Source organism: Dermacentor silvarum, chromosome 2 (genome assembly GCF_013339745.2).
Source record: "Dermacentor silvarum isolate Dsil-2018 chromosome 2, BIME_Dsil_1.4, whole genome shotgun sequence".
Lineage (NCBI taxonomy): Eukaryota > Metazoa > Arthropoda > Arachnida > Ixodida > Ixodidae > Dermacentor > Dermacentor silvarum.
The window spans coordinates 86705682-86723866 of NC_051155.1; the positions used below are offsets into that span (position 1 = coordinate 86705682).

General features: G+C 47.1%; 1 protein-coding gene across 1 annotated transcript in view; it reads left to right on the plus strand.

The window, feature by feature from the left end:
• Nucleotides 1–861: 861 nt before the first annotated feature.
• The window catches only part of LOC119441590 (uncharacterized), a 31768-nt gene continuing 14444 nt past the window's right edge, over nt 862–18185 (plus strand). The window contains exons 1-4 of the mRNA XM_037706199.2: nt 862–964; nt 6557–6662; nt 9634–9791; nt 11547–11691. Coding sequence (XP_037562127.1) covers nt 898–964; nt 6557–6662; nt 9634–9791; nt 11547–11691 — 476 coding nt within the window. The 5' untranslated portion in view covers nt 862–897. The remainder of the gene's footprint in view (nt 965–6556; nt 6663–9633; nt 9792–11546; nt 11692–18185) is intronic.

An 18185-nucleotide genomic window follows, 5' to 3' on the forward strand; every position in this document is an offset into this window, starting at 1 on the left:
GCCTCCCGTGCACAACATGGGGACGCGGCGGTCACATTCTGCAGGTGAATGGCCCACAATACTTGCGGCTTGTTCCGAGAAATCACGAGGAAACGTGTGTTATATTCGTACAACAGTCGTGGCTAACAATACGATGGTTATGCTCGTGTCTGCACGGCTAACGATTGCTCGAAGGTTACTATTTTTACATAGTTTCCGTTCCCCGGAATACACCTCGCTGTCAACATAGAAAATATAATAAAGAGAACAGAAATGTGTGCATAAATTGCAGACATTTCTCTCTCCTCCTATTTTTGCGAATTCATCTTATTGCTTACCTTAGTGAAACTGTACATCCAATTATTTATTTGATAACCGAATTCTTCTATAACAGTGTATAATATTATAACAAAAACAGCTTCTTACGCGTGTCAGTAAACTCAAGCATCTAACAGACACACACGCTCGACGCCTTCAAAGCATTTTTTTTTTGCCAAAGATGTCAGTCCGAAGCCTTCACTTCTTGGTATTCCATGCAAGCAATGACATCGCAGTGCCATCTTCCGCTTTATATAATTGGTAATATTGCCGACAACCATCGCGGGATCGAATCCCGGTCACGGCGCCGCATTTCGATGGGGGCGAAATGCGAAAAACCCGTGTGCTTAGATTTACGGGCACGTTAAAGACCCCAGGTGGTCTAAATTTCCGGGTCCCCCACTACGGCGTGCCTCATAATCAACTGGTTTACTGGTAAAACCCCATAATTTAATTAACATTTTTACAACCGCTTCCAAAACGGGACGCGCGCACTCGTCTCACATTCGTCATCATCAAGTGGCAGCCACTACGGGGTACTCGTCGTGTTCAGGCAAAGCGGAGACGAAGGTCTGCCGAGGAGAGGAACTGGTCGATCGGATGGAGCGCTTCTACCGAGAAGTGAGCGCCGAGCTCTGCGGGGACTCGCAACATCGGTTGCTCAAGAGTAAGCAGATGCACCCTTTGATCCGTCGAACCTCGAATGCCCGATTCTAGTAGTGACATGCATTTTATTTGTTTCACCTACAACATTTCGTCTACTCTGTGAATTCGCTCGACTGACTTGTGGTGCATTGCAGTGGTCGTATTCGAGCGCCCCAGGGCGCTCTTGCGGCACGCGTTACATTCGGCTGGTCGGTCGCTGTTGAGTTCTCGGAACGCATTCGGCTGGTTCTTTTAGAGCGCCCTTTAACCTGGGAGCGCGGCCGAGATCTGGTGACCGAGATCTGATCACGTGCTCCCTGCAGCATCCATTAGCATGGCGTCTGCCGCAGCGGCATGCGCAGGTGTCGCCTGTACGCCTTGTTCGTCTACGCAAAAAATAGCGCTGACATGCTTTCTGTTCCAGCAACCGATGATTGCTCTGGCGAGCGGTTACACGTTCGGCTGGGTCACGCTTTCGCTGGCTCCGATCGAGAGCTCCGCGTTGTTGCAATCCGAGTCAGATCGAGCGTGCAGAGAGCAGCCGAATGCACCATTAGTTACCAGCGTCCGCTCCCGACTAAATGTGTAGAGGCACCAGTCCTCCTAATTAGCGCTCCAGTGACGTACTGCGGCACGATTTCTTCGGGACGAAGCACCCGTTTCCACTGAGTCTGAAACTAAAGTTTTGAAGTCAATTTGGCAGCACGTTGTAAGGAACGGTGATTCTGAATTGGTGACGTGAAACTGCTCCTTAGGTCCCTCTTACACCGACCTCTTTTCCGCGCATTATAATCAAGTGCGAAGCCAAATTTCTAGAGAATAAAAAAAAGTCTGGAGCTTAGCCGCTCACAATGAGCAGGTTGAAGCGCGAAAGAAGATGGTGACGACCAGGATAGGCACGGACAGACGCTAACTTTCACTGAATTCTATCGACTCTATTCCTCGATTATGTGCATGGAATGGCAGAAAAACCACTCAAACTGGCAACCATCGCGCAACGCACAGCTCGGCATTACTCCACAATGCCTGAAGGTTCCACAGCCAGAAGCCAATTTGTTTTACACGAAAGTTGTTTTTATGCCGGGGTCCACCAAGACTTCACTGACGTATTTCCGTCACGGAATACGTCATAGACATAATACAAAGAAGAAACCAGAAGAAAAAGTTCCACAAACATGCAAATTTGGAAATCGACCCACGACCTCTCGGTGTCCGCGACGATAGATCGCCGAGCGTTTAACCCCATTGCGCCACAAACGCATTTGCAGAGAGCTACACAAACGCGTCTTATATCTAACACTCCTCCGTGTACCCGCGCTCTTGCTCGGGGCGGTGCCGCCGCCTACGAGCAGAAAAGAGAAGTACGCATATTACACTAACGCGCACCGACAGTGAACGCTTCGGTGGTCTCCCGCACTACGACGCGCCTCGATGCCAGCATTCGAAGGCGCTGGCATCAAGAAGCACTACCAACGCCACCTAGGTGGCGTTCACCGTACTCAGCACAGCGGAGCGTGGCCTCCGCAATTAGCTCTGAAAATGTTTCTGAAGTTGATCGCGGAGGCTGCAATTACGACGCGCTGTACGCGCTGATTTGACTCGGTGACGATTCAGTTACGTGCTTTGTCTTGCGCGTTGTATTAGGTTGTCAGTTACGTGCTTCGTCTTTCGCGTTGTGCTAGCGTGTGCAGCGTAGTGCAGCTTCCATATGCACGACGGTTGCTCATGGTCATCGACGTTGGTAGTCGTGATGGAGGAGACGTGCCACCAGGCGTCAGCGTGGGTGCATCAACGCCTAAGGGCGCTTTAGCCACAAAACCCAATAACATTATATATCAATGTTGCAATAAACATTCCTACTTCTGTGAAGACACGTTTCACTGTTCGTGTTATACCGATTCCTATAAGAGGGATCAACCACATTTTTTGTTTTTTTTTTTCTTTTCTTTTTCAAGCAGATGGACTGATACCATACAGTGACACAGATCACGGGCGCTTTAAATTCTTCCTGATAATGGGTAATCTATTTATTAGAGTGGCTTAATGGGTGTCAAGGAACGGGAAACACACATCCAAGGGCGATCGAGGCTTAAATGGTTGGATATAGATGTAGTTTCCAGCCATGATGGATATAGCTGATACAGGAAAAAATGTGAAGAGAGGGAGAAAGCTTTTTAATCAAATAAAGAGCACTCTGCCAGCGCGTATGTGGTCGCCTACCTGCTACGCCACGTAGAGGATCGGGAACAGAAAGTTCTTAGGTGGAGGACGACGGCGGAACATAAAGAAAAGGCAAGAAAATATACGATCATGGGGCGCTTTATAACGTAAAGCTATTTCAAATTTTTCTATTCCAATTCTGCAATCAGCTCACCACGATTGGTCAAAACATTTCGGGCCACTCCCAACTTCGTCTGTCTGTCACGCGACGTCACGAAAACCGCGATAGCTCCCCATCTGATATAACGTGTACAGACTGATTATGCATGATTAAACTGCCCAAGAGAAAAATAATTATAGGATCCTGATTCGACGCCTTTTCAGCATTAGCCCTCTGCTATTTGTCCAATGTTTTCGGGGTGCGCCCACTTCGCCTGTCTGTCACGCGACCTCACAAAACCGCGAAAACTCACCGCGTCAAAGTGACGTGTACGCGAAAAAAATCTACTTTTCTGAACAGCCAGAGACTGCCCCGTTCCAAAAGGAATAGAAGATGGCTGCCCGCCGATGGCTCAGGCCCTCGCTACTCGCACCTGCCGGTGAGCACGTATTTATTTACGCATTATAAACCTTTTTTGCGTGGCAGTGAAACACTATCGATCCCTTTCGGCACGTATACGACATCGCTCTGCCAACTCTTCCTTGCTGAGGATCCGTTTTAGGGGCATTCTTATCCTTCCGTTGCACGCCGCCGTGATTTTCGACCAGCCACCGCAAGCTACCTAAGGCGAAGCGGGCCAATCGGAGAAGACGGCACCACCCACTTCATGCGGTTATCTATTTTCACTGTGCTGGCTCGGCCCCATCGAAACCCTCTCTACTAGAGCGTGCTCCTCGCCTCTTGTCGGCCAATTAGATAACAAACACCTCTCAGTGCAGGCAATGTTATTCGTTTTGAAAGAGAACAAAGGTGACCTCCTATAAACGAGGAGAGTGTTCGGTAGGGTTGTTCAGACGACGCTGCCGGTCACCGCCCGATGCTTGCGTCGGTGGTTACGTAAATTTGACGTCAGGAGATTGGAATAAAAACAGTTTGGAATAGCTTTACGTTATATCGCCCATGGTAGGTACATGTGAGACGAAAGCGGATGGTGCTGAATGGAAATAGGTTAGAGCTTGTCAACTAAACAAATGTGAAGCAACTGTTGCATAACAAAGGAAGGAACTTCTATTGGATCATTTTAGGATGCAAGCGTTAGAGTCACTTTAGTGGGTTTGCTAAGACAGAATCCGGCAGCCCGAACTCATTGCGCTCGCAACGTTCAATGTATTCGTGAGCGATAATTGGTTTGTAATTTCAAGAATGCGAGCTAGCGATCCTGATAATGCAGTCAAAGAATGCTTAACTACTTAACTTTTTTTTTTGCTAATGTTCTTCCGACCTGATCGTAACGAAACAGTTTTTGAGATTACTGGACGGTATTCTTTTTTTTTTCTTCACCACTATATAGGGCGTGGAAATAATTGACATACCTGCCCGTTGAAAAATGGTAGGCTGCCCCTTAGATCATCATCGTCACTTGAAGCCCTTCTTAAGCAAAAAAAAAAAAGAACTCCATATATTGGAAGCAACCACACGGTTCCAAAACCATCGGCCCCTTTGTCGCCAGCTCTTTAATCGTGTTGAAACGCGGTATTGCACTGCCTTATGAATATCCTGCTCCCACTGAGGCGAGCAAAATACAGAGTCTCAGATTAACCGTCTGCCTTGCGCCGAATTTCCCGAAACCCTTCTACAAAGATTCAAAAAGCAGTTGCATGTTTGACCGCATAAGGAATATAAGCGTGAAAGGACAAGGTGAAGGACACTCATGTCCAAGTCCCTGTGTCACACAAACCATAGCAGGCGGCATCGAATGTCGGCGCTTAGGTGCAGTTGTCAGTGTCAAACTGACGACTAGAGTGCTTCATGTGCGGGAACTCTAGCTAGCCGCGACAAGCATTTTGGGGAAAATAAGAAAGAAGGATCATAAGCAAATATCCGTTTAGTTTCGGTAAAGAAGACGTCGAAAAAAAAAACGGAATGTCATAATATCACGGATTTTGCGCGAGCAGTTTTCTCCAAAACACGATAGGCACCATTTATGGATTTCCATTCCAATTCAGGCTGATGCTTGCGAACATTAATCAGATTTGTCTAGTAAGGAAGTGTTGCGGCCAGCACACCCGTGAGAAGAGGGTCGCGAATGCTGCGTTCTTTGAAGCAGCGCGGATAACGACGGAAATAAAAAAGGGAGGAGAACAAGACGGAAGCTCGTCCTGTGTCCTTCATTTTATTATTGCCGTCGTTATCCGCGTTGCTTCAAAGAATGCATCAATTCCAACTCGCCCGGCTTTCCACCTTACTGCGACGCGTATCCTATCTGCAAGACGTTCGTGGCATATGTCAGCACGTCGTCAGCCTCCCGTCATAAAAAAAGATATGATATATCTATAGATGAATTAGCACCCGCGAATCATTAGTCACTGTTACCTTCATTTGTTCTTATTGCACCTTGCATTCTCGTCAACTCACGAACCAACCAGCCCGGAAATACGGACGTCTGCTGCACTTTTATATTATTTCTTTACTCACAAGTTAGATTTTTCTTTGATCATGTTGTTTACGTTAAATTTTACTGACCATTTTCTCTTCGGCGCCTTCTTTTCCAAATTGTGAGCACTATGTAGCCTAGACTTTACGTACGATTTCGTTTGCTTAGAAGGAAGGCAGGAAAACATTTATTTGGTCCTGCAAGTTGTAAGTATCCTCACAAAGTGGGCTGCTCCCACGTTGGGACCGGCATGCAGAGCCTTTTAGCCGAGTCGTGTGCTTGCTGGACGGCCCATAGTAGCTCAGAATTGTTGGGATTTTTAGTAATGCTTTTGGGTGCTTTTCATCCCTCATTTTGTTGTGCATATAGATTTTTGTATTTATCATATAATAATATATTTTGATTTCTCAACAAACGACTGGTAATATTGTTCAGCGTCATTCTATTCCTCCTGACATTGTTCTTGTATATGGTGCTGTGTTTAAACTACAAAGACGTTCAGTGTGTTAAGTCAAAGCGTATCAAAAATAATGATGACTGCGTTAGCCGAGCAAAGCAAATTTATGCAACTTATGAAAATGTATTGAGCAAAGTTATGCGGAGCTCATATATCCGGCGCTTAATGTCCCGAGAAATAGATACACTAGCATTCTATTGTTTTTTCGTCTTCGAGATGGTCCTGAACTACGTTTTGTTTGTTTGTCTTCGAAATTAGTCTTGTCCCAATGTTCTCTGGGCCACATATAGAGTTCGCGTGGGTACATGCATCCTGTACAGTTTCTAGGATGTTAGCGTCTAGAAGAAGAATTACGGTGGGCACGGGTTCCGTGAGTATACGTCGGCAACCTGCGCGTTTGCAGGTTTCGAGGTGGTCGGTGACTGCAGCCCGTTGGACGTAATCAGGCAGTGCGCGACACAACCGCTTGACGTGTTCTTCAGAAACGGGAGCACAGCCACTGCTTGCAGGTGAGACGCACGCTGTCTTCAGTCTGCGACAGCACCAGCCTAAGTTCTTCCAATGGAGACAGTGCAAACCTATAACCACGTGACAACCCTTTCATCGCAGTCCATTGCTGTACTGAAGGTAATCAATTAGAAATCAAGACCACTTTTTTCTCAGCGTGGGTACCGCTTGAGTCTGTCCTTATCCCTTGACGCCTTGCCACATTATTTAGCCACAACTTCGGTAATCATCAGTACGGCGCTGATTTTTGATCACATTTGAGGAATATTTACGGACACTTATTTTCCCTCATAAAATGTAGTGTTTATTGGCACTTCGAAAATTGTCCGCTTTCCTTTAATTAGCAACCGTTTTCGCCTGAGAAAAATTGTTCAGGTTGTGGGGAGACGCAGCAGTTCACTGCGTGCAGCACCGCCAGACGACGTCGGTTGCGAAAGTTTGCCCTACGTTCAAGCAAGCCTAAGCAACTAGTCTGAGTGGTCACACCAACCTAGACACCGCCATTCGATATATTGATACATCATAGAAAAAGCCCCATACTTAGTCTCTCTTAGGTCCCTTAATTTACTGCGAACAGCAATCTCGTAATCTTCAGAGGAATCCCGTGGTACTTCCTCCTAATCTTTGAGAGAACCCCCCGCCTCACCTGAAAGCCTTCTGAAAACGCCAAGACAATGCGAGATCTTATCGTGTCTTATTACCACGCCCCACCATGCCAACTCCGCTAAGGGAATCGTAGATCCGCGCACCCTTGTCAGCATACATAGGTTGACAGAGGTGGCTAGATAACGTTGTGTGGCTATGAGCGAGCACTGCAACACCGATAAGCTTAAGAACTGAACTGTGCAATTTACCTGGTGTGAGTGCGCCTTCCGTTAATTTTGGACTCTCGCAACTGCGGCGTGCCTGTTAATTAGGACCTTAAGGGGCTGTTTGTAATCATCCTTTACTTTAAGGTATGTTCACTCATTCTAACGAGTTATCTAAAGGTTGTGTGAAAGCGAGTTTATTAGTACCATAACAAATCGTCGCCGTTCCACTCCGTGAAGTTGGATGATAATCGAAGCTTGTCATCCCTTTGTATACCAAAGCGACCCCTTTGCCATCAACATTATGTTTACTGGAATGTGACCTTGTTATTAACGAGATGGCATTGTGTGGATACTGGTGACATCAATGAAGATAAGTTGGCAGTGAAACACATGTTCATTCAACATCGGAAACTTCACCGGTCACTTTTTAACAGCGGAGCTGTTTAAAATTGAGCTCCAGCCGTGCTCGGCTGGAGCTCAAGGTTATGGGTATAATGCCACGAAGTGGAGAGGTGGAATGCTAGGTGAGACGAAAAGTGAGGCAACAGCTATGCAACGCGTGGCGAGGGAGAGTAGAGAGGAGAAGAATAGAGCGGAGCATGTGCGTGGGCCGTGGCCTGGAGAAGAGAGGAGGACAGAGCGAGACCTAGTGAAGCAACAGCTGTGCAACGTGTGGCGAGGAGGAGAGTGATGCATGTCGTAAGGGAGTAGGTAGAGTTAAGGTAGAGAGGAGGACAGCTGTGTGAGAGCGCACGAAGCGGCGAAGTGTGCACCCGGCGGCGCCAGTGTCATGGTCTACTGTAACTATGGGCAGACCGAAGGAGATGCTTTCTCCTGAATAAGAGGCCGAGCGAAAGCGAAAGAAGCGGGAGGCCAATCGTGAGACCATGAAGCGTCGCCGAGAAGATCCTTACTATAGAGAGATGACTGCCGAAGCTAAGAGGCAGAGAGGGTTTACAATCTCGAGACGCGATCTAGGCGAATTGCTGTGGAACGGCAATGTGACGCATACCCATCGCGAAGAGAAGGGAGCGTACTGACGAGATTGCTGACGATTACTGGAACGACAAGAATGCTTTGAGATGCCAAACACTGATGACGATCACGTTGAGTCTACTGTGCTTGGAGGGATGACATGTGTTAAGTGTATCGGGGCGATGTGGGACGAAAAGAATGGTATGGCGAAGAAGATGGCATTTGCCACGTGGAGAGGAGGAGGATAAAGAATCAAACATGGGAAGATGAGTGTGAAAAGGTTGACGAAGAAGAGGGAGATAAAATGCGTGACTAAGCAATGTTGACTGATGAAATAAAATAGAGATGCATTAACTAAGCCAAGTGTGTGTGCATTACAAACAAAGAAAATTACGTGCAGCTTCGGCAAAGCGGTGCGAAGCCCGAAGGAACAGCTGAGCGCCATACCCACTACGCTATACACCCACGCTTCCAGATCTCGCTGTTTCATCAGATTTTGCAAGCGTGGAACTGCCTTTAATTTTTTGCAAGTGAGCAGAGTAGCCTTGTGATCTCTCTGGTATACTGCAAGGCGTTCGGTCATCTCTGTCACACATGTCGTTTGCAAATGTCAAATCTGCACATGGACGTCTTATAGTTGTGGGTACGTTCACCTGAGTGCAACACCGAAGAGAGAAGTGTTCAAACATGAATGTATTCTGCCACTCTCTTTGCTTTGCTGGCAGTGAAACACATGTTTATTGAAGATCGGAAACTTCATCGGACATTTTTTGGAAGTGAGCAGAGTAGCCTTCAAAATTAAATCTGTCTGTCACGTAAGACAATGAATGGTCATGCCCCCTTAAGCAATGGTTCATACTCCGTAAACGCGGCCGCCCCATTAGCCACTTGTGGAAGAAGACGACGACGCTCGAGCCATTGATAATGATGATAGTTTCTGCGAACAGACACGGACGTTCAGGCTAGATATAGACAAGCTTGGCTTGTAAAAATGAACTTGCGCAGTGCGCACTATAGCAGTTGCTTAGCCAGGGGGTGGCACACCCCAATTTCTGTGTTAGTATGCGGCCTGTGTCTTGTTCGAACTGTGCAGCGCAACCTCCCTATTGAGTTTCTAGTATCGTTGGGGAGTTAAGGCCCATCAATTACGGCTCGAGCATGATCCAGGAGAGTATGCCTTTTGCAGCGCCTTAAAGGGAGAACTGGTGCGGTGCCTCTCGGAGCCTGCCAGTGTGTGCGGCCGTCCAGTAGAGCGGGCCGGGCTTGCCACTCGCTCAATCGCCGCCTTCCTGCGTTGGTACGGGTGCCGGGACGCAGCCGAGGCGCAGCCCACAACGAGTCCTAGTGAGTACGCTGGCGATGTGCTTGTTAATGCGTTCGCATTCTTGTAGTACCTCACGCACCCCGCCGTGGTTGCTCAGTGGTTATGGTGTTGGGCTGCTAAGCACGAGGTCGCGGGATCAAATCCCGGTCACGGCCGCCGCATTTCGATGGGGGCGAAATGCGAAAAACACCCATACACTACGTGAAAGAACCCCAGTTGGTCCAAATTATTCCGGAGTCCCCCACTACGGCGTGCCTCATAATCAAATCGTTGTTTTGGCACGTAAAACCCCATAATTTTTACCGTACTTCAGGCATTTGGGGCGGGCTATATATTTTGTATGTATCAATGTACGTTTTGTCTAACCGTTTTCCCGCCTTACCGGGTCACTGGGTAGTCCGTTATCGAATGGGCAGCGTATCGAGCTGCAGCGCTGAGGGCACAGGATTAGAAACCAACCATCGGACCAACTTAGATCACTGAGTATGTGGCAATGTGCACACACGAGCCGCTCTCAAAGAACCTCTTTCACGCAGACTTGGTCACTGTAGATGCAGGTTTGGGTCGGTACCACGGTTCGGGAAACTGTTAAGGCCGACATGGAGTACTGCGTACGTGCCATTCTGTCTGTGCTGGTCTTCAATGAACCTCTTTGATGCCAACTTATGTAGACAGGTATGTACCACTGTCAATGTCCTGCTCTATAGGGACGAAAAGCTTCCTTAAATTTATCCGATGCTCGGCGGAATCGAACGCACTTCACAAGGGTTCCTCAAGGACAGCAACCCGACGCATTTGCAGACTGCAGCGCGCTACAAATGCGCTGAGTATGTGCGCTTTTCAATGAACGCCGTTCTCGCCGCCGCTTTAGCGAGTGCCATGAATGCACTGGTATGTGCCGTTCTTCACTTCTCGCTGACTACTCGTCCCTAAAACCTTTTAACCTATAAAAACCGTGTGTAGGTCTACCTAACATGCTCGATTATCGCCTAGGTTGTCCGTATTTTGTTTAATGTCTGTATTGTTGATAAGTTTGTTAATTTTACTAAATCTTTCTGTCCTTACGTTGCAATATCATTGCAGTAGTGCCCTTGCCACCCATGCCCTGAAATAGAGTTCAGTAAGTTGCATTGAATAAATAATGCTTAATTTATATAACCTCATTCATTTTGCCATCATCTCGTTTTCATGAGGCATTCCGTCTTAATGTGATTTTTATACCTCGACCATACTGATCCCTCTACAGCTATTCGTCCTCGACATCATTCTTTGTGGTGCCTTGGCACATTTTACTCCAGGTCATCATTGTCTCCTGCGCCCCTCCAACTTCACTATTCGCAGCCTTCGTCTCGACTTAACTTTGTTATACTTTTAACTACTTGAGTTGCTATTGAAGAAGAAGAAATAAACTTTATTTAACGAGCCGGTACTTTGCTTTTAGTGGCCTCAGGTGTCGGCTCGAAGTCCTTGGACTCGGGCGGCTTGAAGACAGTTTTTAGAAAGAAAAATAAAGTACATGACTTTTTTGGCATGAAGGGACATTTCGAGTATGCGCATTAAAAAACATGTTTTTTGTTTCAGGCATAAACGAGTGCTTAATTTATATAACCAATGCCAATGCGATTGTGCATATACCGCGACTCAATCCATAGAAATGAAACACTCTGTCCTTGCTGCTCAAAAATATGTTCTTATAGCATGGAGCTAAGCACGAAACATCCTACCTTTGTAATTCCTTTTTAAATCCTGTCTAAATCCGCCGCATGTGCTCGCAGGGCCGGTGGATCCGTTCCTGGAGGAGTGTCCCTTCCAACTACACGAAATGTGCATGGCGCAGAGCATGGACGTGGCGAGGGCCCTGCTCCTATTTTACGGGCAGCCCCACCGGAAACTGAGCAAATTCTACGAAGAGCTGTGCGGGTGAGTGGTGCCCATTTTAGAGCAAACATTGAACACGATAGTGAAAACGCTAATTTGATCAAGCAATTATCAAGATGTCAATTGAACAGGTCTCTGCGATCATTTATAGACTGTTTTATGGGCGAGGAGGAACGTTGCCTCGAACCAGCGCTCCGTGCCGCTCTCACATTGGTATGTGCGGATTGCCGTATTTCCTAGCGGCAGTTTGGAACTGAACCGGAGTTATTGCAAATTAGTGCGATCATAACATGTTTCGTCTGTGATTGCTGCGCTTTCAGATGACTCAAGGTCAACGGACTACCACTGTGCTGCATTCAGCTGCAAAAAAAAAAAATCGCAGTTTTGCCCGAAAGACGAAGCATCGATTGCGATAGCACATGAGTAGACAGCCATACAAAGTGATGATAGTAGTTTTATCTACCATATAAACTTCTAAACATTCGCTTACTACCTAAATTAATGGTCTCCACGCGTAAAGTCAAACATGAACACATCACACTTGGACCGTGGACACTCGCCGTGAACACGCTGGCGTGAGGAAGAGCGGCAGCAGCAGAGAGCGAAGTGACATTCAAGACCTTCATCTATCGCTTCAACGCAAACAAAGCGGCGAGAACACAGCACACGCAAAGCTACGAGCCGTCGACCCGCCTTGACTGTGCCCCCAAAGCAGATCGCCTTCAAGGTGCGCAGTTTCGGTCAAAGTACAACGCCCACCCGCTTTGCCTCCGCTCCTCCCTCCCCCGCCCTGCCATGCGCACGACGGAAGACAGCGCGCTTCCTCCCCGCTTTCGTCCTCTAGCGCGCACGAGATTGAGCCGCGATGGCCGGCTCACCCTCGCGCGCTTTCACTCGCACATACAACTTATAGCCGTATACGGCGCGCGGCGACGGTGTTGTCACCCTTGGACTTTATACGGAACATCATGGCGACGACGACGGCAAAAATGCGCCTGAAGAGTCCATATACTTGCTATCGCAATAACTTTCGGAAGCGAACGTTAAGTCCATCTTCAACCGCGGCGACTTCGTGGGCTCCGCCGCTGCGGTTGCAGACAAATGTCCGCTTTGGATTGCCAGCATAAACATAAAGAGCTTGAGGCAATCAGCTTCGTCGCGTGTGTTATTTTCAGATGATTTTGTTTCGAGTGAGAGCACGGCGACGAATTCGGCCCCCATGATCAAATGGGGATATAAATGAAACGTGCGTATTCGAGTCGGTCAGCTTTTTTTCGTGCACGCACAATAAAGTTATGCTGTTTAAGTGTGTTCTAAAATTATAATGGTTGGCAATCAAGGTTCTAGTGTAAGTTGACCGAGCAAGTATTATGAAAACAGTACGTGCCGCCTAAGAAAATAAAGTGTCTTTTTCTTTCTGTAACCAAAGCTATGCCTACCGTGTGCCGACCGCCCATATAGTTCACATGTGCTCTCCCGGGCTTCCGAATCTCGCCGACAAGCTGTCGGCTGACGCCACGTATCATGCGCCTGTATTACTTCATAAAATAAAGTTGCTGTTCCAAAGAGTATTTGTTTGCTTTTCAGCTGTCTCAAATCAGCGAGGTGCCCTTGCACAGGCATCGCTCGAGACACAAGAGTGCGCATACGCTGTCAAAGCGTCACGTGCATCTGGTTGATCGTGGTATAGTCGCGGCCACTGTCATCAGGTCGTTTTATTGCGATAGCAATTATATGGACACTTAACTGGATTTCTGCTGTCGGCGTCGCCGTCGCCTGAGGTTTCGTATAAAGTCCAAGGGCGATAAAATCGTCGCCGCGCGCCGTATGCGCGAGTGAAAGCGCGCGGGGGATGACGGGCGGAAGCAAACGCGACCGTCGCGCGAAAGGCCATGGAGGTATGGGAGGGAGGGAGGCAGGGCGACGCTGTGCTGCGGCACCAAATGCTTATCTTGCTACCGGGCGCAAGGGAAACTGGCCAATCAATCTCCCACGCGAAAGCAAGGAAGCGGGAAGGCAGCGCGGGAGGGAGGGAGGGAGGGAGGGGGGGGGCGGCAGCTTCTATACTTTGCCAACAATTGCGTTTGTACTTTGCCCCGCTGTGGCGGTCGCCCGCACCGTCTAATTAAAAGCGATCTCCACATGGCTCTGACCTTTGTATGCGCCGTGCATTCGCCGCTCAGTTTCCGTTGAAGCGATAGACCACACGAACCTTCACCGCTGCGGCGGCTGCGCTTGCTGCCAGCTTTTTGACAGTCGTTGTCTGCGGTCATTGAGCGTGATCTATTCATGTTTGCTTGTGCTCGCTGACACCACGCTTGTTAATTCAGTTAATAAGCGAATGTGTCTAAGTTTATATGCAGCCGATAAAACTACTATCCCTACTCCGAATAGCTCTCTACTAATTTGCTATTGCAATTCATGTTTCGCTTTTCGGGCGAAGCTGCGATATTTTTATTCATGCAATGGCCCTTCCAGTAAAGTTGTATTACAGTTCTTTATTTTGTAAAGCTTGATGTCCGGGTTCCAGGTAAACAATGCTTCTAAAATCGTAGCGCGAAAAGTTTAGGAGCACGAAAATGTGAAGCTAGCAAAACGTGTTTCCTCGGAGCTTCGCGAGTGGCCTGGAATGCGATGTATACGCTGGTGCGACACACCGCGTGGCACACGGTGACGCCTCCGATTGTTGTCACCTGAGTGATACCGTAATAGAGTTCAAGGCTAGACATACAATAATAACGCGTTACGCTATTTTACGTATCGACAATGTTCAGACTTAACACGCCTCCTATTTCGATCGCGAGCAGAGGTGCGACAGCGCCTCTAGACCCGTCGCCGTTTGATATTGCGGCTATATCAAAGCTCAAATCACAGTAATGACACACTAAGGAGTTTCCTGATTGTAAGAACTTGTTCACGCCTCTCAGGAAAAAAAAAGCAACTTACCGCTCGCCGTCAACAGCACGCTCGCCGTGCACCCTCCAGCATGATCCCGCATACCAGCATGGCACCGGACGATAGACGGTGCTGTGATGGCGAAATGGCGCCGCCCTCAATGAAATTGTCTATAGACATTCTGCACCGTCTCCACATGTGCGCACAACTAGTGTTCTTTTCTCCCCTTTTTATTGCGATAGCAATTATATGGACACTTCAACCGGATTTCTGCCGTCGGCGTCGCCGTCGCCGTCGCGGTGAGGTTCCCTATAGATAAAATCTTCACCGCTCACCGTATGCCCGAGCGGAAGCGTGCGGGTGCGCGCTATCACGGAGAGCGAACGCAATCTCCCACGCGCAAGCAAGGAAGCGGGAAGCCAGCGCCGGAGGAGCGGGGGGGGGGGGGGGGGGGGGGGGCGCACTTCTACTCTGCCAACAACCGCGCATGTCGCTCGCCCGCACCGTCTCTTATCTCCACACGGCTCTGACCTTTATGCGCCGTGCATTCGCCGCTCAGTTTCTGTTGAAGCGATAGACCGCACGTACCTTCGCGCTCTGCGGCGTATGCGCTTGCTGCCAGCGTTTTGACAGTCGTTGTCTGCAGTCATTCAGTGTGATCTATTCATGTTTGTTTGTGCGCGCTCACACCACACTTGTTCATTCAGTTAGTAATAGTCGGGCCACATTTTCCAACGCACGCTACACATGCAATGCTGCCCGGATCGGCAGTGCAGCGCTACAGGTGTGTCCATTCGCACGCGCTGCCCACGGGAAGCGCTTCTCATCAACACCACCGTTTCACACGCGCCTTCTCGTGGTCACGGAGTCTCTCTTCATGTCGGTCTACTTACGCCGCAGCACACCTGCTTACTTAATCAGCTCATGTTCACTACAATTCATATTGCTACCAAAGCCGCTCACCTTACTTCGTATGACATTTCTGTGTTGCTATCGCATTCATTGCTTCGCCCTTAGAGCGAAACTGTGACATTTTTTCTTCCTATGCGTTACTATGTCCCCTTGTCCCAGTGGTTAAACTCCTCGCATTTTCTTTATTTTAACCCTCTCTCTCTCCAACGCATAAGTTGGCACCTCTATGAAGTGGATATAATTGAATACTATCAAACTAAATGCGATGCGCACAATTCTATTCACAATCAATGTGAATCGAAGCTTTTGTGTAGCTGGTAATTAAATGCTACATTATAACTAAACGTGATGCACACAATTGTACTTATTGTTGTTCTATGCAATGTGAAATCTCCGCCAATGTTCATGCGCAGCAGAGCTAGCAGCTCTAATGTCGTGTAATGTTTATGTTCATATACTGCACCGTTCACAAGTAATGCTGAAATTGAAACAGCAGTTCACACGAATACGCATTGAGAGCCGTTGACGCAGTGACGCAACGGCAATGTTTGGTGTTTGTCGAAGGAATAACGGTGAAAAATAGGTATGCGCAGAAAGAAGTGGGACGCGAAGTACAGTGGTAAGCGTCACTGTTATTCGCCAATTTCATTCCTGCGTCTTCGGCCTAATTTCAAACGGTGCGCGACTGCGCGCTCACGTGACCTAAGCGGTTATTTGGCAAGACAGCAGCAGCAGCCATTGTCATCAAAGTATGCGGGAGGGTTTGCAAAGAAAGCCACCAGACTTGTGAAAGCTTGCAGAACCACAACCCAAACTCGAGAGAGTTCTTCGAAACAAATGTATAAGGCTTCGGTGGCCCAACGAACTCATTCTTATAGCTTGATGAAATCGATGGTTTGATGATATCTCGTCTGGCCGAGAATAAGCATTTTGAGCGAAAGAAATAGTGAAGATGCCGACCAAAAAGGATCAGTTAAAACTTTCAGAAACGTTGCCGGCTTCCGTACGGAAGCTGAAACGTCTTAAACAATTCCTTTTTCTCGGCGTTTTCACAATTTATCTCACCTAAATTCTTATACATTTGGAGTTTCTTTCCGCTAAAGCACCTTTCGAATTACTGTGGAACCTCTTGCATTCCTGTCACACCGCTGTACCATCTTCACCGCCAATGTTCGCCGCGTCGAGCCACATCTGGTGTGCCGGCGGTGTTCACTGCAGCAACATTTTTATAACGTTCTCAAATTTTAATTTACGAACTTAGAAGGGTGCCTTCAATTCGAGTTTCTCAGCTTAAAAAGCCTCCTGTGTACGTGTGAAAGTTTCAAGCGTATTTTCTTTTCTTGGAGAACCACTCTAGTTATCATTGCTTGCATTCTGAAAAGTGATAATGGTGCTCGGAATAAATCAACAGCTTTGATTGATTATAGATCAATTTTATGTAGCTAAGTATCATGCGTTTATTGTGACGTAATTCCACTCGAAAATACAGATCACTACCCATTTTTGTCGTTTTACACGTCTCTCAAAAAGACCTGAGCGTTATTTCTAAAAATCCCTATTTAGCAAACTTCAATTCATACATCAAATTTTTTTTTCTTTTGACTGGTTGCCAATAAATTGGAAACAAACTCAGAGCTAGCTTTAGGGCTCTTTCATAATTAATAATGGCATGTAACCATGATGTATCCAGTTTTGCTAGATACGACAAGAAATACCCTGCGCCCCATAACCATTGGCTCACAGACGGTTTATTGAAGCGCATGCTCAAGAAAAAGAATAGGTATGCAGTAATTTTGACCTCACAAAGGCGTTCACTTCAGTTCTTCGTAATATTTTATTTGCCGAATTCGGTGCTATCGGTGCAGCAGGAGATATTCAGAGAAATTTAACTAGCAGACAACAGGCTGTTACAATTTGTGACCGCCTTTCTAACTTTAAGTTCATTGATAAGGGAGTTCCACAGGGGTATATACTTGGTCCGTTACTCCTGGCTATTTCTTAGACAGCCTATATTGCCATATTTCGCACTGGGCACTACTATTCTCACTGCTGACACCTCAACTGATAGCCTAATTTGTAAGCTCAATGCTGATCTTCCAAACACTCTTCACTGTTACCGTTGAAAGTTGTTGGAAATTAAGCTCATTAAAACAGCTTTCGTGCTATTTCACTCCACTCAAGAAAGGTCAAATAGATTCAATACATAACTCTCAATAATAACCTCACCACTGCTACTAATCATTGCCGATGTTTGAGGGTTGTCCTTGATTGTAACCTGAAGTACACTTTCCATACCTCACATTCAAAGCAAAAAGCAGCATATGGTATACGGATACTTAGTAAAACACGCCCACACATCAGCCTAAAAAACCTTGCTTTCTCTATAGCATGCGTTAATTCATTCAGTCACTTCACCTACTGCATTGCGTCATGGAGTAATACTTATCACTCTCACCTAGTTCCTTTTCAATACCTTCAAAGCCAGGTCATCTGCATTATTACTTTCCAATGAAACCGATGTAACGCATCGGCACTTTTGCAAGAGCATCACATCCTCAGAATTCATAAGCTACTAAAATAAACATGACAATCCTTGTTTAAAACTTCCTTCATTCAAAAATTATCTCACAAATTTTATCAGAAAATGACTTGTTAATCACAACACAACTCGATTTGCCTCAGATAACTTCTTATTGCCTAAAATTAATACTAATTATGGAAAATTCACT